The 20,471-nt window shown below is 47.0% G+C and overlaps 1 protein-coding gene across 9 annotated transcripts in view; it reads right to left on the reverse strand.

The window, feature by feature from the left end:
• LOC8040089 (histone demethylase UTY) overlaps positions 1–20,471 on the reverse strand; it is a 231,962-nt gene that overhangs the window by 25,829 nt on the left and 185,662 nt on the right. For 7 of the 9 annotated variants that reach the window (XM_040223439.3, XM_040223441.3, XM_040223445.3 and 4 more), the window contains 6 exons: positions 17,702–17,927; positions 11,588–11,760; positions 9,790–9,871; positions 7,872–8,067; positions 3,103–3,450; positions 1,968–2,183 (listed from right to left, as the gene is read on the reverse strand). In XM_040223439.3, coding sequence (XP_040079373.1) covers positions 1,968–2,183; positions 3,103–3,450; positions 7,872–8,067; positions 9,790–9,871; positions 11,588–11,760; positions 17,702–17,927 — 1,241 coding nt within the window. The remainder of the gene's footprint in view (positions 1–1,967; positions 2,184–3,102; positions 3,451–7,871; positions 8,068–9,789; positions 9,872–11,587; positions 11,761–17,701; positions 17,928–20,471) is intronic. The other 2 variants (XM_040223440.3, XM_040223442.3) reach the window with 1 other exon arrangement.

Consider the following 20,471-nt stretch of genomic DNA (forward strand, 5'->3'; position numbering starts at 1 on the left):
AGATGCACGCCAATCTACGACGACGATCACAACCGACGCCATGTTTGCAGAATAGAAGCAGCCGGTCCGCGACCGGCATGCAACGCACGCGAACACTTCTCCTCGACCTGCGATTGGTCTGTCGTTGCGGTTGTTTGTTTCTTTGTTTCCAACGCAGCGGAGAGACGCACGCACGTGAACGACTCGTGCGTGCGTCCCTCCGTCGCTATGGCAACTGAAGCCTCTCTCATCACTTCTCCCCGCGTTTTCGAGCAACCTCCTTGCCCCGCGAGTGCAGCTTGCGGCTCGCGCCGTCAGCGCTGTTATCTAGTGTCGCACAGGGAAGCGAGCTCGCTGCTCCGGTCGTCGGCGCGGTCGGCGGGCTGTGCCAAAAAACCGCACTATAACCGGTATTTCCCTTCTCGCGCCTGCATTTTAAGCGGTATGTAATTACATGGAGTTCTATGGGAGGTGAACCGGTGGTTTAAAAAAACCGCGTTATACCCGGTCCTGCACTATAAGCGGTTACGTTGTAAGTGGTTTGTGGTATTCGCTACTTTTCTTTTTTCTAACATGTGCATTTGATTTTTGTGGAATGGTAGGACCAAGAGGTGTTTCTTCATTAGTCTGTCTAACATCATGGCGCTAACATCGGGAGAAAAAACGGCTCTTTTGTCAGCCCCGCGCCGATTGTGCGTCTTTGGCCGAATATATTGAATATTCGAGTGACAGAATACTACGAATTCGATTCGTAAATCAAATTATTCAGGAACTTGCTATTCGATTCGAATTCATATATTCGAGCATTCGCACACCCATAGTAATTTCCAATGTCAATTTTTCATGTTAGACATCAAGAAATATCAGAATTTTTTGGAGCTTCTGGTGTGTTAAGGAAGGGGACAGGGGCTTCCCCCAACCTTCAAAAAACATGCGAATATCAATGTGCATCAACGCGCACATCAATGACGGAAGGAAACAAAACAAGAGGTGTGGTTCCCCAAGAAAGGAGCAGACTCGTGGAAAGTTCAGTCTGGGCAGTGTTCTGGGTCGACAAAAAATGAAGCTGTATACTCCAAAATTTATTTTCGTAAAGCTTGGTTTCTTTTTTTATTTGAGGACAGCTCAAATTAGGGGTTTTTACCTAGTATAATAAAAGTGGCTCGTGGGTTATTCTTTTTAAGGCTTACCAGTATATACCGAAAACAGAGCCCTACTTACCACGTTGCGCCAATACCATGACACGATGAGCCGTAGCCCCCAAATTATGCATTTTTCGGTCTTCTGGGAAGCAGGACGCACTTAAAGTTCACCCTGCTCAGCGCCGATCTCCACACTGAAGTGACTGAGATGCCGAGGAATTTTCCGATTGGGAAAGTCAAGCCGTTTCGGATTTTCGAGAGAAAAACATACCCGCAAAGAATGTGCATCAGTCTGAAACGTTGCTTCTTAAAAAAAACACGACCGGAAAATGGCACCCGGTCCTTGGCCCCATTCTATACATTTTTCCCCGAGGTTGAACACGATGAAAGATGGCGCTCAAAGGAATGAGACAAAAAAAAGGAATGCGGGTCGTTTCAACAAAAAAATGGCCTATGGCATACCCAAACAGATGTGACAAGCCTCTTCAAAAGTCGCGAGACAAAGAGACGAGGCGTTGACGCGGACGGGGCAAGGCACGTGACAAACACGGAAAAGGCACGCTGGCAGACAAAGGGCAAGTATCTCTTCCGCCCACACCAAACTGCTCCTACGTGGGAAGTAAACGGGTGCACGATACGACACTGCTGGCACAAACAAGCTGTTGCCAGGTTTTGCCGCTCTCCTCTTAGAATCAAAGGGCTTTTAAAAGTGTACTACGGCCAACCAATAGGTGATGCCAGAGCATTCAATCGTTGCGAGAGATCCCAAAAGGTTTCGAGGCACTCGGTTCTAAGTGGTGTCGCACAGTGTACAGTCGAGGGATGGACCGTACAAAGGGTGCTGACCTGCATCATCCGGAAGGCAGCCGGCGGCGCGTAGCCATTGGTCATCCGCTGCTGCTGCTGCTGTTGTGGGGGTACTGGTGGCTGCGCAACACCGTAAGGCGGCTGAAGTTGCTGCTGCTGATAAGGACGCTGGCCAAAGCTCGCCGCTCCGGGCTGACCGGCGAGGGCCGCCGTAGGCTGTCCCGCAGTCACCATGCCTTGCTGCTGTTGCTGACGCTAAGGAGAAAAAAAGTATTATACATATATACTTTAACACGATGCAAGTACCTTTTCATCTATGGTACCCTTTTAGTGTTGAGAATGCCCTTTCTGTAACGATTTTATGCTTTAGATCCCGGCCTTACCAAGGCCATACCTAATACGGGAAAAGAAAATGCTTTCTGCGTGAGGCATGAAATACTTGGCCAAATGTCAGCTTTAGGTCTGGTAAAAAGTTGTTACTTCTTAAGAGATTCTCTAGTCCGAGTCCTGCTCCTGCTTTGGGAGATGCGACGAGGGAAATGAATTACTAGCGTTTCGCCAAAAGAAACTTTTTACGTCGCTGGTTCTCAAATGGGGGTTTGCAGACCCCTTAGGGTCCCCAAAGACCTTCTTAGGGTCCCTAGAGCCCTCAAACAAAGCAATAATTTTTTTTTTCTTGATTGATGCTGATTGTTTTACGTGTGCACAAAATGGGTAGGGTCAATTAGTCTATGTTTTAGAGCCTCAAACTTGTCTCGCATGCATTGAGTTTTCTTGATTCTGGGGCTACGACATATTTCTCCATTGCAGATGTTTCTGGAGCGTAAAAAGAAGTTCTCTGCAATTTTGAATAAAGCTTCGGATAACTGCTGACAATGATTTGAAGCAATGAGATGGCCGAAAAGTAGTTATTCTCGAGCGCAGATTATTTAATGGCTCTATACTCGCCAAAAACTTAAGAAATGCAAGGTTGTGGCTTATCACGTTCGTGCTCCTTGCTTTGCAATTCATTCTTTGGCATTGTTGTCAGCCAATGCCGCCATCTCGTTGGCTGTAGAGTGAACACAAGACGCCTAGGACTCGCTGCGCCCCACATTTCTTAATTAAGCTATCTGCGACCGCAGCCCGAACTAGCCTCTACGTTTTCGGACCACAAGAACCCGAGATTCCGGACCTGCAACAGCAGCTGCTGCTTGTGCTGCTGCATGAGCCTGTGCTGCTGCTGAAGCTGCTGAAGCACCATGCGCTGCTGGGGGTTCAGGGTTGCCTGATTTTGCTGCAGGTAGCCCAGTACTTGGAGCTGCTGCTGGTTCAGGTAGAAGGGCGGGGGCTGCTGCGCCGGCTGCACGCCTCCCGTGGGGGAGCTCCCCACTGCCTGGGTCGCCCCTGCCACCGTGGGGCCCCCTCCGACCGGGGTCATCGCCCTCGAGGACCCCGAGGCCACCTTCAGCTTCTTGGCGCTGTTGCCGTCCTGGTCCGACGAATCCGGGCCCGGCTGGTAGCCGGAGGAGGCGGGACCCTGCTGGCAACATTGTGTGCACACGCGTGAGTAATTTATGGATTGATTGGTTGATTGACTGACTAAGAGTATCTCTCGTGCTAGTCAGGAATGAGAGGAAGGCTAAACTTTGAAACTCGCGAGGTGCTGTTAATGTGAAACATTTTTTGGCTAGATGGTCAGCATTTTGAGAACCCCAGATAAAAGTGTGGCTACGAGGCGAGACACTGATTGGTTGTTGAGTGGGAGAAGAAGAGCGAGGTGGCTCGACGTGGATTGGTTAACGGGGAGGTCATGAGACCAAAGGGTAGGCGAGGAGGAGTGAGGTAGGCAAGGGGGAGTTCAACCACCTGTGTGCACTGAGGGAGAGGAGCTGGAAAGTATAATTGGCTTGGGAAGATCGCCAGGCTTATCAGCCCGATTAGCGGTAGAATTGCTTTATCCTAGGAACTATCAGCGTACACATGGCCTGCATTAAATTGTTTGATGAAGAGCACTGTTAACGTAAGCGCCGGGCGTCTGGAAGCTTGGAGTATCGCTAAATATCTGTGATGCAAGAACATTTCATGTATGCAATACAATTGCCTAGCAATTTACCAGAAATTTTTCTTCTTTTTACTGTGCAATGAATTTTGGCCACTTGCGCAACGTTTATTGCTTGCTAGTTTGTCTTATGCGAACATTAGCTGATTCTATTTTATGTTATTACACCCACCCTCTCCCCCCTCTAATGCTACCTCTGGCATTGTGGGGCAACCTAAAAGAAATCAACGACATACAGAGAGTTTTTTGAGGACCAGAAAAGTGGTAGTCACATGAGGAAGAAATCGGAAGCACTTTTCCCAAGCAGAGCACACGTCATGCCATGAAAACGTAACGCTTTTGCGATTTGGTGCAACGACATCAGCTTTGCAGCGCAGGGGTAGAGGGGATGAAGCGAGGGGTGGAGGGGATTTTACATTGACAATGCTCAAAGCACCGTCAATATAAAAGAGTATATTTTTGCAGATTTCCTTGAGTGTCTAAAAACAGCTACGCAAGCAAAAGAGAGGAGGTAATCCTCCCCTTTCTTTAAGAACGAGTATGTACAGATAAATGCACCGTTTAATTGAACAGTTCAAAAAGGGGTGTACAGAGTACAGTCCCACAATTTTGCAATGATCGCGCATTGAAGTCTTTGTTTCAAGATCGCGATCATGAGTTACACTGGCCACGATCGTCCGATCTGACTCATTCCATAAACTACCGTGTTTGCACAATTTTAAGGTGCCCCAATCCTAACGTGCAGGCAGATTAAGCTTCCAGATAATCAAAAAGTAAATTGCTGCCGATTCTACCGTACAGGTAAAACAATGAAGATTGACCACATACCTCATAGAACAGATTTTATGAAACGCTCGTCAACACAAAAATAAATGCCGTGCACTAGTCGCCGTTGTCAGAGTTTGACGATGGTTCTTTGCTGTCCGCAGAGGTAATCAATACTTTCTTTCATCTAAAGCGTTTTAAGTGACGCACTTCTTGCATATGTATGAGTGCGCGACCGTTGCCTCTGGCAGGGTCGCTTTTCAAAGACTTTGCGAGCTTGTCGGATGGCTGAGATCGCGAGGCCACACAGTGTTGCTCCGTTGTTATCTTTTTCCGCCAGCGTGATGGCCTTTCGTTTAAAAAAAAAGCCTCCTAGTGGAATTTTTTTTTTTTCCATCTTAAGGGGAGACACCCCCTGGGAGGGTCAACTTTTGAACTTTTGACTTAAAATTAATGAAATTTACAGGGTAGGCTGGTGGTCATGCTAGAGGGTGCATAACAAAATTTCAGATCTGTCGGTTAAGTGGAAAGGAAATTAGCGCAGCTTCTATCAGCCATACCCCTACATTGTTTAGTTAATCTATCGTCGGAAAACTATCACAATATTCAAGATTTTTATTCGCTAGATATGTAGCAGAATGCCTAGGAGGTATGCCTATGGAAAGATTTTTGTAAAAAGTCATTGATTTCTATCAATTTTCTCTTAATGCAAAATTGGTCAACTTTTTGGTCTTCTGTGTCTCCGACAAAATATCAACATTTTTTATAAATGACATCCGTAAAGTGACAAACAAACTCCATAGGCGCATTCCTTATTAAATTTCAGTCAGGAAAAGTGAAGAACGAGTCTTCCCTGTATTGCCATTATCAAACGATAGATTGACTAAAATGGAATTTATACCATAAAGTGGAACGGAGAAAAATGTGTTCAAAGTGCTCCAAACCCTACCTTTTCTTTAGCTTCGGTGGACAGCAAATAATTTATAAAAAATTAACTATGCAGTGTAAACTAGTGAAAATTTCTGGGAATACTCTCTGGATGTAGATGGATGTAAATATGTAATTTTTCAAAATCAATGTTTTTTGCAAATATTTTTTTTCTCTGGGTAGTGTCCCCCCTTAAAACGACAGGCACGAGTCTGTAGACACGAGAGAATGTGCGTGATACGGATTCCACAATGGCGAATGTAAACAAATAGTCACACTGGCGAAGGGGCTAGCCACACTATACTGAGCATTGCGTTTTTCTCGAGTTTCGGTTTTCAGTTTCGAATGTAATGCGCATGTAGCTTTGGGCACCGATTTTGGCGAAAAAAGTGTGCGTTAGAATCGTGCAAAGACAGTAAGTACCGTATTTTTTTCCGATCCGTCCTAAAAGCATTTTTTCCTACAAGTACAGGCCTTACCTGCACAGACTTGCCGCGATGACTGTATTTCTCGTTTAATTCATTGGCGAGAATATTGAAACTGGCTCCCACCCATGGATATAGACCGACACGCGGAGCGGCTCTGTTTACCAACACGGCTGGAAGGCCGCACATGCGCGGTAGCTATGTGGGCAAAAGCGACCCGGCCCTCCGTGTTTTCGCCATTGCGTTGTGTGGCGTGCGCTCATTGTTGACGTTGTAGGGACGCTTCTAGCTTTATTTGTGAGTCGTATTTCCTGGCAACGTATGTCGTATGCTATGCCCGACTATTTGAGCTCGCTACCCGAGCCTGAATGGCGGCGGTATCGAAACAAACTGTGCGTGGACAGCGTTGCCTACAAGGATCCGTACGCCGTAAACAAGGCCTGCTGGACTTCCGACGTGAAGTTGCTGCCACCCTTTGAGTCGGTTTCCGCACCGCCGGCGGGATCAGCAGACTGGGGGTCTGCGGAAGTGTATTTATTAATTAAATAAATACACACAGCGTTTTTAAGTCAAGGTATGCTATTTTTCCTACTCTCATGACCACAAAGATGACAGGCAGTAATGCTTTGTCCATTCTGCAGTCTTGGCAGTAACACGTTACAAGTAACAGCGTTACCAGCAACGCGTTACTTTTTTCAGTAACATAGTAACCTACTCGTTACTTTTTCGACACAGCAACGGGTGACATACTTGCGTTACTATTTCAAGTAACGTAGTTAGGTACGTTACTCGTTACTACAATTACACTTCAAGTTTTTCCGTGTTTTTAGGCGTCAAGCCATGTTTTTCTTGGCGTTTTTCCTCGTCAGTATTTAGCTGAAACCGTAAAAAGAGATAAAGTAATTATGTTCTGTTTCTGCATAAACATAATGTTTCTTGATATATGAGCTTATGCATACCTGTATCATCAAAACCGTAAAACGTGTTAAATCATAATTTAAAAAGTAACGCAGAAGTAACGTGCGTTACCTTTTATCAGTAGCGGTAACGCATTCCTTTTATTTTTAGGAAACGTAGCTCAGTAACGCATACCTTTTATTTGCAAGTAACGAGTAACATATTTCTTTACTTTTTTTTTTGGTAACGCCTACAACACTGCCGTTCTGCCGCCGATCCCCTTCTGCTGGGTAGCACGGGCGTAGCGAGCCTCCGAAAAGCGCTTGGCCGGTGCTTTGTGCGCGAACGCCGTGGGAACAAAATCCGGGTGGTCTCAATTAGAGGACGGTTTCCCTGTACATAAGCAAGCCTCGGGACGGAGATTGAAATGGAAGCCGCACTTGCCTCCAAGAAAGTGCTTGCTGCACAAACGCGCGAGGCGACCATATTTTCGATCCACGGATATTATCCATTTTCTATGCCTTTCAGAGTCTGCCGGGAACTTGTAGAAGCTCACTCCGCTACTTTTCTTGTACATTTTGGTGAGATTAACGGCAACACAGCTTCACGGCATGCTGAAATACTATGACGCGCATGCGATACGTGGGCCTTTTTGCCCACACCCCTCGGCTCCGGCGCGATCGCAGCGCCGTGACGTCAAGCCCACGTGTCGGTCTATACAATACCGCAATCACAATACACGTGTGCGGGTTAATCAATGTCGTTTTGCCGCGCCGGCAGTACATACATATAAATGTGACTTACGTACCAACTTTTTTGTGAAAATGGCTGTTTCTACAATAGACCGGAATACACGGCGTTGATGCGCAATAACGAGCCGCCGCTTACCGCAGGGTATCCGTAGCCCTGCTGCTGCTGCGGACCGGTGGCACCGTAGCCTCCGGCGTTGGGCCGCTGGGAGGAGGCCACGTTCCCGGCCACAGTGCCCACGGTAGACCTGTTCTGCTGGCTGTTCTGCCTGGAGGCCATCTCCTGGGAGATGGGGATGTTCCAGGCATCCTCGATGCACGGCAGCTGCCGCGGTCTGTGCGGCACAAGGGAGCGGAGGCGGCGTCAGACGCGTTTGCACTTTTTGGGGGTGGCACGAGCCTCCAAAGCGTGCTCGGGCTTCTGAAAGCCAATCTCGATGGATCCGATAACAATTCGTCGTTACGTGAAATCCTCAACAGGGGCTCTCAAAATTTTCTGTTTTGGGGAACGCTATCTTGATTCGCAGCTGGGGAACACCTCTTGGCCTCGGCGATAATGCAATAATGCTGTGCAGAAGCTACGGACCTTGTAAACTATAATGCATATTCTGGTGTGTCTGGCAGATTGCTATGCGTCACTGGGTGGCTCGGATCTTCTGAAGCAGTGCTTAAACTGGAAGAACACTTCATTTAGGGGCAGGGACAGCCGAGAAAGCTTGGGAGCCCGGGGGAAACCATGGGGTACTCTGGGGAACCCATTTTAGAACCCGTGCTCTAAGTATTTTCGAAGATGCCTGCACCCTGCTAGCAAAGCAGGCAAAACAATATATTCTGAAGGAACGGATGAAGGATCTTGACAACGCCTCGTGCACGGCAGCCCCGTTCGAGCCATTTGAGCTAATCGGTCTGCTATGTTACTGAATTAATCAAATTGTGTCCTATTGACGACTTCGGCTTTTGGATAAAAGACGCATTGCCTCTCTTCCTGTGTCTCGGAAAGATGCAGTGCCAGTGAAACCGGCGATGGACCAGAATGCTGCTGTGCCCCGAGAGGCAATAACCTGTCGTGTGACCACAGGAATCAACAAAAATAAGCAGAATGTGGCAGGTACTTATGTTCATCCCGAGCTGCCTAATGTATCTACAGGGTGCGGCCATAAGGACCAATGCACTTGGAATGCATTACAAAATTGCGATTCCAAACGAACATACCGGAAGCTGGGCACGCGAACATAGTTTTGCAGGAAGTTTTACGTGTATTTTGTATGAAGCAGATGTCAGACATGGTAAAAGATTAAAAAGAAAGAGAAAACAGCGGCCGTGCGTTTTCTATGCCCCGTGCTGGATGTACGTCGTCTGCACACTGGCTTCTGAGTTTGCTCCCAGGTGGTCATTGTTCATATATTTCATTAAAAGTATTAATTATCGCGATTATCATGCGCATCGCCAGCCTCTGACATAGGTTTTTAGCATTTTTGCGTTTAGCAAGCCACCCGGGAGCAAGCTCATAAACCAGGGTGCAGACGACAAACAAGCTGGGAAGAAATACACGGCCTCCGATTTTGCTTTATTTTTAAAATTTCACTACCTCAGACTTGATCTCTAAAAACATTACAGATAAAACTTCTGGCAAAACTATGTTTGCATGCCCAATCTCAGGTATGTATGTTTAGAATCCAAATTTTGCAAGGCGTGTAAAATGTGTCCGTCATTACGGCCCCACCCTGCATATTCCCATTTGCAATGTGCAACAAAATAGGACTCGCAAAATGTGTTAGTACTTTCGACCACACCTCGTACATACTCATCTGCAATGTGCAACAAGACAGGCCTTGCTTTGCCAACAAAGCAGAAAAAAAGCGCTAAAGGAAAGAAAAGGGGAATCCATTCTCCCTCTCCTTCCAACCTTAACACTGCATATGCACAAAAAGGGGAAGGGGTGGCATGCTTTTAAAGGAAGCTACACTAGCTTTGCAACCATCGTGCAAACAAGGTGGTGAAGGGAACGGTGTGAACTTAAAAGCTGGTCGACAAGAAAGAGGGAGGCATGGACTTACTTCTGAACGTTGGCTGCAGGGGCAGCGCTCAGCTGCCCCTGCAGAAACTTGACCCGCGTGTTGAGGTTACTGCTCACTGAGCCTGCAAGCGAGACACAGTGAAACAGGTCAGGCACGAAAAACAGTTCTTAAAAGCACACTAATACCTCATTCACAATGGTGGTTGAACCGCATTCATAAGGCGATTGTGAGTGCGTTCGCTTAAAGACTCAATAGAAATTCATGCGCATTTGATGGTGAAAACAAGCAAATCCGCTTTGCAGTTGCGATTCAAGTGCGAGTGTGAAGGAAGCATAAAAAACCTTTCAAATATTGGAGGTAACAAAAAGCATATAAACACTCAAGAAATAATCTCACAACTGTAACTGTTTGTGATTGGCGCAACATATTAAAAGCGGGACAGGACACGAGAGGTAAGCGTTCCCACACACGAGGTAGCGAGCAATATGTACATGCGGAGAAGTCGCTTCACGTGCCTGATGTTTCAAAATATTAATTCAAATATCCATCAATCCTATGGCACGGTACAACATTCAACGACGTCCCTCAGAAAGAATCCGAACTATCAAGGAAGTGCGCCAGTTGAGTAAAGCAATGCTAGAAGCACTCGAGATAGCTTGAAGTACTGCCCCCGCAGCTATGGGACAAAGTGTGGACTCCAGGTCTCTGGATGAAGAAATCAAGCTTGGCTCCGACAGAAGCTTTTTGCGGTGCAGACCCCTTACGACGAACGTCTCCGTTATCAGTAGAAAGCACCCAGAAAGTCTCAATTTTATTCTCAAGCGTGACCCGCATGAAACATTTATGCGCGGGATCCGCACGCGGCAACTTCGGCGCAACATTAATTTAAATGCACGCATGCTCGTTTTCAGCAACGCTTGAGCAAGAAAAAAATGTGCAAGCCGCACTGACGAGGGAAGTATGAATCTGCTCTCGCCAAAGAGAGCCGGGCAACCAGTCACCTGATTTCGAAGCATCCGCTATTTGCGGCACGAAAGGAGTGCGCAGTGGACTCGGTGTGCCTTTTCGTGCACAGAGATATTAGTGCCATTGGTGCGGTTCGGAGACGGTTTGGTTACCAATATAAAAATAAAACACTAGTCTGCTATGGCATGCGAATCAATTTGAAACCATTTTTATCAGTATTATTTACATATGTTGCAATTTTATGTAGCCCGACAACGTTGAGAGCGCGCCGGCGGCAGCGGTTGTTCGTCGCTGCATTTGGGTACACCTGCGTCAGCCTGTCGGCGCGTGCGTTTGTCGCGTCAAGTTTTTGTGAGCAAAATCCACTCCATGCGGGTTATGCCCCACTTCTTAAAGGCCAACCTACAGTCCAATTCCCAGAAATGAGAACCGGTCTTCTGCTGGGCAGAAAATCGGTTCCCATTACCTTTGCTTCATTCCCCCTCTCTCTCCTCTCCTCCTCTCCCCACAGAGGAGGGTCTTTGAGCCACTACCTGCAGAGAGAAAGAGGGTCTCCCTCTTTCTAAAATGTAAGGGAGAAATTGGGAAAAAGTGTCGTCCTTCCTGGCTACCTGTCAGCCTTTAAGAGGAATATCCCCAAACAGCCTTTATCAGCGGTTGAAAACTTTTAGACTTTATATCCATTTTTGCCAAATTACAGAGCCAAACATCTGACAACACCTCCACATCCTCCTACACTCTGTTCCACCGTAAGTGAGGGTAAAGCTGATGCTAGCGCGAGAGCCCACTGTCTTGAAGAACGTATTCCCTTTACTCAAGCAATGCGCTCGTTGAGTCAGTGCAGCGGTTTGTGCGTGTGTAATAGAGGCACCTTTTCCCTGCATGGCGTTGAGGTAGCACTTGAGGGCATCCTGGGGCTGGCTGCAGTTCTCGTAAAGCACCCCCAGGTTGGTCCAGGCCGGACTGTGGGCCTTGTCCAGCTGCACTGCGCAGATGTACGCCTGCAGGGCGTCCATGGGCTGGCTCTGCTGCTGGTACAGCACCCTGCCAAAGGTACAGGCCGCAATTAAGAACACAAAAGGTGCCCAAATGCACTCACGACGGCCGTAACGTCTCCCTTCAAGCCCAGAAATTCCTTGGGCAAGTTTGAGAAACATATCACCTCGATCCTACGCGTAAAGGGCAGTTGTAGTACGACATACATGAGTCCTTTCCTCCAAACATACGCTTTTACAAAAAAAACTTTCAGCCTTTTCACTCTAGTGAAGAAAGAAGACCAGCCAAGCTGTACTATGGTGGGACGACCTCAAGGACGGCGTCTAGAGGACGACACCTGGACGACCTCAGGGACGACGTTTAGGATGATTCAAGGACGACTTCTAGGATGATCTCGAGGACAACATCTAGGACGACCCCAAGGACGACTTCTAGGATGATGCCTAGCAAAATTCAGCCTTTCCACTCTGGGGAAAACCAGAGTGGAAAGGCTGGAAAGGCTGCCACCATCTATGAGCAACTGCAGCAACCAGACAACCGGCAAGCCAGTTGTCTGGTTGCCGTCGTCGTTCATAGATGGCGGTAGCTGTCCAGAGTTTTGCGTCAACATTTATTTGGTGAATGGACACGAAACCAGGGAAACTAGCCCTCACAGCTCCGCTTTAAAAACGCTCCTAGGCCGCTGCCATGTTGCTGATGATGAAGCGGCTGGTGCGACTCTCGTGCCTCCTGTCAGCTAGAAATTTTCTGCCATGCTCTTAGACTGTTGAAACCTGCTCAGTGCCATTCTAAATTTATGTTTTGCGGTTTGGCATACCAAGTTCTGTGGCGTCTCTCTTGAATGTTTCCAATTCTTTCTTACGCGTGCTGCATACCCTTTTCGTTTTATCTTCCACTGTGAGTAATAGAGCTGTTAAGTGCCTGCCATTCCAGCGTTTGTGCTCGACATTCACGGGAAACTTAGGAAGGGAAGAACACTCCCAGAGATAGCCCATGTAAGGACCTTCTCAGCCATTGCCAAAAAAAGTTGTTTGGTGACAGATCAGTCACGTTTGTTCCTTTGCCATGGTGCTGGTGCTGTGAAAAAAAGAAGCTCACCCTAAAACGTGCCCCAAAAGCAGGCTTTCTTAGTTTCCATCCGATCGTCAAGATCTGACAGTCGTCGACACTGTAGTGCTGCATTATTTCAGATCTTTCTCAAATAAATCCTTTTTGGATAACGCCGCACCAAGGGGTACCCACAATATATTGTTAGAATGTTAACACTTGCTAAATTTTATGCCAGAGTCCTGTCGTGTACATTGGTAAACACGTTACTTGCGCGAGTGAAATATGAGTGCCTTTCAGTTATCTTCTGTTGTAAATAATTTTCGGCAGCTAACCGTTTTGTCGACTGACATGGCTGGGCGGGCGGCACCAAAAAAATTCATTGTAAAATAAAACACACATTCCAGTCGCATTTGTTCTGTCATGCATGTACCCAACAAAACTTGTTCGCAGTTTGCTTTTTGTTTCAAATGTGATACAATGCTTTCTCAATGTCATCAGGAAAATGCTTGCTCAATGTCATCAGGGGTTGCCACACAATAAACACAAGTAAATGAAAAAAAAAAAAAAAAACGCGGGAAAAAAAGAGAATTTAGCTGCCAGCAGTGTCTGAAACTGCGCCTACGCAGGCTGCGCCATCAAAATCAACAGTCCACTCAATTAGGGTTAGCAGGGACGCCGGTCAGAGACTAGCATCAAACCCAGTGAGCAGGCTTGGAAAAGGTTCTCTTGTCCCTTCCTGAGTGTTTCTTGGAAAGGTGTACAGAGACGGTGGTCCCGTAACAGCAACCCCATGATCATGTCACATCATTGTGGTGTGTCACGTAACCATCCCCTTACATGGTCACGTGACTCTGTAACATCAAGTTACCAAGTCCTCCCCTCCCCTCCCCTCCCCTCCCTCCCTCCCTCCCTCCCTCCCTCCCTCCCTCCCTCCCTCCCTCCCTCCCTCCCTCCCTCCCCACACACTGTGATGTCCTTACATGGTGCCCCAAATCTTTGTGCGGCCACACGAGCACACTGCTGATTAAAGAGTTGGCTGGTTTGATCCCCGCCAAAAGACAAAGTAATTATTAAAAAGAAACCTGGATGCGTATTATCATGTTTTTTGCTACAACCTATTGTGAAGCCCTAGACTTGAAGTCAGCTCTAAAACATTCTGCATTAAAAACTGATCTGATTTGTATCAGCACTTTGAACAACCTTGTATGACTTCATCTCCGCTGCTGGACGTGTTGCGAATATCACTGGATTGTATTCGTGAATGAGAAAGTGGCTGGGGATGATGGTAAAGCACCTAACACACTTCTATCAGAGAGAACAATAGGCCAGTTCTGGTATGATGAATTTGGGAGAAATTAGGCACACTTGAAAACAGCAGTATGCAGTTTTACTATGTGGTGCCTTTTCATGTGCATTATATGGTAATATGGACAACACTTTGGCGTTGCATGCATGTATACAGAGCATAACACAGCTAGCACAAAGAGGCACTGCCAGTTTTCCCTTGTTCTCTCTCCTAAAGGCAGACGTACAAACTCAGTTTTCTGCAGGGAGGACAATCCTCTTAAGGCCCTGTCACACTGAGGCAACAGTTGGACAACTCTATCCGACAACATGGGGAAGTCGTGTTGCCGGCGACCCTGTCACATCGAGGCAACAACAGTCGGGTAACATGTTGCTGCCGCCCGGCAACCATGTTGTCCGATCTGTTGTCCGACAACCCTGTCACACCGCGCTGACGGTGGGGACAACACGGGGAACACTCCGCCATCTTGACTGTTTACCTTCGTTCGTATGCGGCGCGGAATCGCTGCAAACGTGACTCTACAAAGTGCTAGTGCGTTCGAAGGGCCGGGAATTACCACGGTACGACATCAACCAGTGACTGTGATTAGAAAATTTGACTCGGGGAGTATTTTCCGCTCTTATTTTATCGAAATGTTCTTCATTCGCTGATAAAGCAGATAGCCCTAACCGAGGAAAGTGACATCGCCTGATATGTTCGGGATTTACGCCACCGTAGGAAGTGTTTCTGTCCGGTTCTTTCATGCAATTTTTATTTCTACTGTAAAATTGAGATAACACCGGCAGTACCCCAAAGCGTCTTTTGTAGCGTGGTGTAGAGCTGAACTGACGGTGCTTCAAAACTGCGACACCGACACAATCGGCCTTCATAACAATCAGTGGAATTAATATCTTTCAACGCTATGCGATCGCTTCATTCCCCCAAGACGTCCGGGTATTTTGAAAACAAATCAGGTGTCTGGTAGCGGCTGTTTCCAAGTTCCAAGAATCAACAATCATGATGAGAGTGGTCGTTTTATGCTTCGATTTTTTAATCTTTGGTTTTCTGGATTTCTTTTATTATACTTTATTAGCGGGTGAGTAAGCATGCCATTTTATTTCACTATCAGTAATGTGAGCTGGTCTCTAGGCAGTTCTAATTTAAAAACCAGGCTGAACGTTCACGACCGTAGCTGTGACCATTTCGAAAATCGCTTTCCGTAACTGCGCAGCAAAAACATTAATCGAAAATATTTTCTGCACGCCAGCCCTAATTATTGCTAAATAACGTTTTCCAAGCCTTCATTTCAGTAAGACTTTATTGATAGGGGACTAGTTCTACCATCAAAGCTATCTATGTTGTCGTGTTGCCGGCCCTAAATTCGCTTAGCCAGCGATCAGGCAACACACGTTGTGCAACACAAGTTGCTGCTGTTTTTGTTGCTGAAAGCTGTCATACCGAGGCAACATTTTAGTTGTCGTCCATGTTGTCGTGCTCTTGCCGCGATGTGACAGGTTTGTTGGACAACACGGGGAGCAAGCAACAAGTTGCCCGACTGATCGACAATGTGCTGTGTTGCTGTTGCCGTCGTGTTGCCTTAGTGTGACAGGGCCTTTAGCATTCCCCTCTCCTAAGCTGTGAGGGGAGCCAAGTTGGGGCAAGGAAAAATGTGGAGAGGATATAGGAAAGACGAGGTGGGCAAACATGGAAAGCGCAAAGTGTATGTCATCCTTTAAAGGGCAGCTCCGGTCAATATTTCCTAATCGGGGGTGACGACTGTTTTCCACTCAATCAGTGCACCTAAATTAAAAGGTATACTGTAAACGACTGAATTTTCGCAAGGACCTAATTTTCGCGACTTTCGCGAATCGCCTACAATTTGCGAAAAATAACAAAATAAAAACAAATAACAAACAATTCTGGTAAAATGTAAACACATTAGAATCTATATTGAGATGCCACCGTGTCGCAAAAATTAGAACCCGCGAATTATTCCAAGACATCAGCTTTGATGTAAGTCGCAAAATATTGAGCCCGCGAAAAATAAGTGATTTACAGAATATATATATATATATTTTTTTTTCGATATTCTGTGTAGTTTTATAATTATTGCGGCTCAAAGTTTGGTTTCGGGCGTCTATAGCAAAACTAACTATCTGCTAGAGAGAGATGGCCACACTAATATCAGCAGTATGGCTGCAACATGATGTCACAGTGGTGCTGCGGTATGTGCCGCCCAGTGTTGCTCGACTAAAAGCTGACCCACTTGCCACCTGCGAGCAGCCGGTCGCATCTTTAAAATAGGTTTTAGTGGAGAATGCGGCTTCACTCTCACGCAATATTTCGGCTGTCACCCTATTTTCTGCCACTAAAGCGACACCAGTCAATTATTTTGGTTTCGTTTTCGACTGCAGTTGTCCTTTAAGTGAAAGGCTGTCATCAGAACTACTGGTGTTCTGGAACACACTTGTCTCAGTTGTCTAGGACATTAACTGGGACAGTAAAATTTGGCGTTCGTCACTATACCCTAAGTAAGAAGCGAGAAAGTGCAGATGTCCTGTTTGCATTAAATGCATGACATGTTTACTGCATAGGCTATGCACTAGATCAGGGGTGGCCAGGCTGACTCGGCCTAAGAGCCGCAAACAAAACCACGAAACTTCCAAGAGCCGAAGAGGGGGGGGCGAACTTTTGTCCAGAGCAATAAATGAAACTCGAACAACTTTCAATCTATCTGAAGCCAAAAGCAGTCCCACTGTACGTAAGGTAGCAGTAGCACAGGACTACCAAGCCGCAACCTGCCTTTCAATTTAATAGGCGTTCCATTTCTCTTTTTGGGGAAGTGCTCGTGTGACTGGGAGGGAGGCGGGTCGAGAGGGAGGGGGGGGGGGGGGGGGCGCAAGCCACACTTTACACGCGATGAGCCGCATGCGGTTTGCGAGCCACAGCTTGGCCACCCCTGCACTGATACACCATGCATACAATGCCCACCACAAAGAGGATGAGAAAATGCAATAGTATAACGCCATGTATTAGTTCACCTTTGTAGTGAAAAAAACTACGTACATTTTTTTGCCCATACCTCTAAACCTTGTAGGTTGCATCGACTTCTGAAAAGGGTCCATTGAACAGTTGTGAATTACGGTATACCTCGTGTTACCGACGGCTACCAATTCGACCATGGTGGTGGGAAGCTTCTGAAGGCAACATGACACCACCAGAGGTGAAGCCAGAAGTGAGAAGGGCCACGCCGCCAACGATGACCAAACCAAGAGACGCCATGGGACGAAAAAAAGAGCTGACTCAACAGCTGTTTTGGTCACCCTCGGGGCCCGAGTCAGCTCTTTTATTTCGTTTAATAGCGTTTCTTAATTTTGGCCATCGCTGGTGGCGTGTCCCTCCACAGTTTTGGCTTCACCTATGGTGGTGTCGTGTCGCCTCCAGAAGCTTCTTACCTCCACGTACTAGACCGACAGGACACTTGAAATGGAGTTTTTGTTACCGACATTAGATGGCACAAACCTTCGTAAAGAGGCTACAGGAGAGACACAGACTATGGGTTGAGTGGATGCACCCCACGGAGTATCCGTGACTGCCACCAGATGGAAAAAGGCCCATTGGATAGACGTGGAAAGACGGGCAGGGCGTACTCACCCTATGGAGCACCAGGTGTCCGCGTTGGCCTCTGCCTTGTCCACAGAGTTGCGGTATGAGATGAAAGCATCGTGCACCTTGCCAATGCTGGCGAAACAGCGCCCGAGGAAGTAGAGCGATTGGCCGCTTGACGGGTCCGCCTCAATGGACTTCTGCAGGCAGTGGAGGGCGTACGCCTGCCGCTGGGGCTTCTCTCCCAAAGACTCGAGGGTGTGGTGCATCCAACCTGCCACCACAAAAAACACCTTGCTCAAACCTCGCACTCTCGGAAAACGCACAGAAAGCGCACAGAAAATGCGGGGGACTGAAACAACGAGCAGACCAGCGCATGCTTTAAAAGGCCTTTGCACACCTTTCCGGCGCTTATCACCCGGGATAAAATCAACAAGTCGCCGGGCTGCAGACACACGTGCGACACTTGGTGTTCCGCGGAAGAGAGCTACTGTGCCTGCTCGAACACGCCCCACATTCCAGCAGACAAGGATGGCGGCGCAGAGGAGGAAATTATTGGAATGGTCTAAACTCGGCTACAACATTTTTTTTTAGTGCTATGATGTCGAGGCTAGAGTAGTTTCCCATGCACTTCGAAGCAGTTGAAGGCATTTGCACGAGCATGTGGCTTCGTTTGGTTGGAGAGGATACGAAAAAAGAGGAAGCAAGCAAAAGTGGAAAGCGCGCAGAGCACGTCCGCCGTTAACATTGAATATTACGTGAAGTCCCAAGAGATGCACCCCCCCCCCCCCCACCCTTTCCACTAAATATAACCCCCCTATTTTCGACTCGATTTGCTAATTTTATTTTTAACACCCCAACATACTTCACTCCCAGTAATTGTGGCATTCGGATCAATGATGACCTCGACGTAAATCCGTCTAGTTAGCTATGGCGGCATATGAGTGAACACTGCTGGCTGGGAAGCTGACTGGGCCACATGACCTAAAAAAATTCTTTCAACTTTTCTTGATTGCACACCGAAAGTTAGCCCACTCCTTATTTTCACACAATTTTAGGTGGGCTATATCTCGGAATATTACGGTAGTAGCTCCTCAATAAAGAGCTATACAAGCACACATACACGAAGTGTGACACACTAAGCGTGCGTGGCAAATGTGGCAGCTGGATATAATGGGACAACACCAGCAAAACTTATTTAAACATTCTTTCGTGGCATTTGTTGTTTTAGCCATTGGATGATGTGAACTTTTTGCAAAGGCGGCCGTGCATGCTTTTGCCTCCCCTTGCCTACGCACGAAGCAGTCATAACACCATCTGAAGAAAGTATGGAGCTTTGAAAGTAGGCAAGGCCATCTTTTTCAGATAATTTCAAAATATGTTGCCTGACAGCCTAAACATGAAGCTGAGTAAGAAGGTCAGAAAAGGTTTCCCTGTAGACAAACATTTCTTTTCTAATCACAGTTAATTCAGTACTGCACACAACTAAATTTTTGTGAATTCCTATAATTAAAAAGTATCGCACAAAATTAATCCCACAAATATATTCCCATGCGACAAAAAGACACAGCATACCACTCCCAATTGTAAAATTGTATCGAGACCACAAAAATAGTCTTTTACAGTATGAAATTAATCCTCATAAAGCTACACAAAGTTATGTCTAATAGAAACCAGGATCCCAGTGGCGGCTAAAAAATGAAGCCAGATAGCACTTTAAGTCTTCCTTTGAGGCAAAACGAACCAATATGTATAGTGTATGAATGCTTCAAGTTCAGTTAGCAGTACATCAGTAGCATTTCTGCTGTATATTTTCAGCACCTAGTGAATGACTAACAATCATATACATATTTTGCAGGGACTAATTTACTTGCATTATGCATCCCTAATTTGGCACCCTCAAATTGCAATATGCTATTTGGACACAAATTAAAGGAAGCATTTTTGCCTCCTGATGTTGTTTGCTGCTTTGACAATTGATTCGTTGCCATCCAATGTTCTTCACTTTGTAGTTCTTCACCACGTAGTACTGCTGGAAACATTTAGAAAGGTGGAGAGCAACAAATCACACCTGGTGACCAAATAAATGTCTTTCTCAATTGCCGTGAAAATTACCAATTTTAAACAAAGTTTTTGAGTCATCAGAGAGGTGGCACGACTCGTCCACGGAAATGGCAGAGCGCTCTCGCCAATTAAAAATAAACGTCTCCGCATTTCTTCCGTCGGCTAAAGCGGACATTCGCAGCGAAGCCACATAGCCTTTCCCCACACATTGCTTTTTCCTTCTTCCCAGGAAAACACGGTCCTTGCTCAGCAAAAGTTTAAAACAGAAACAACAAAAATACCCCGAAAGGTGCGGAGCACTAGTGGTGCCGCTGCCGAGGGTTCCTGAAAAGCGTCTCCTACTGCTGCGCCTCGTGCACTGCTCCGCCCGAGCGCCGAAAGCGGTCCCGGAGTGTCGACGAAGGACGTCGCAAAAGCCAGAGCTCTACACCGTCGGATGTCGTCCCGGGCCCCATGGCGCTGCTCCTCACTGCACACTTAGCTCTGCGAATGTCCTTACGATGTCCTAATGTTCTGGGGACGTATTATGAATGTCCAAGGACGTCCCCAGAACGCTGGAGCATCCTCAGGACATTTGCGGAACTAAGGTTGCTACTAGGGCTGCCGTCTCCCGTAGAGTGCACGAAACGAGCTCCGACACCGAATCGCGAACCAGGCTCATGGTAAGGCTTTCCATTCTGGAATGGATGGCACGAGTTGCACTCTTAATGGCCGAGGTATTCGGAGCCCCTACCGGCGTACAATATTTAGTCGA

The sequence above is a fragment of the Ixodes scapularis genome, unplaced genomic scaffold (assembly GCF_016920785.2).
Source record: "Ixodes scapularis isolate PalLabHiFi unplaced genomic scaffold, ASM1692078v2 PGA_scaffold5__190_contigs__length_132052651, whole genome shotgun sequence".
In the NCBI taxonomy this organism is placed as follows: domain Eukaryota; kingdom Metazoa; phylum Arthropoda; class Arachnida; order Ixodida; family Ixodidae; genus Ixodes; species Ixodes scapularis.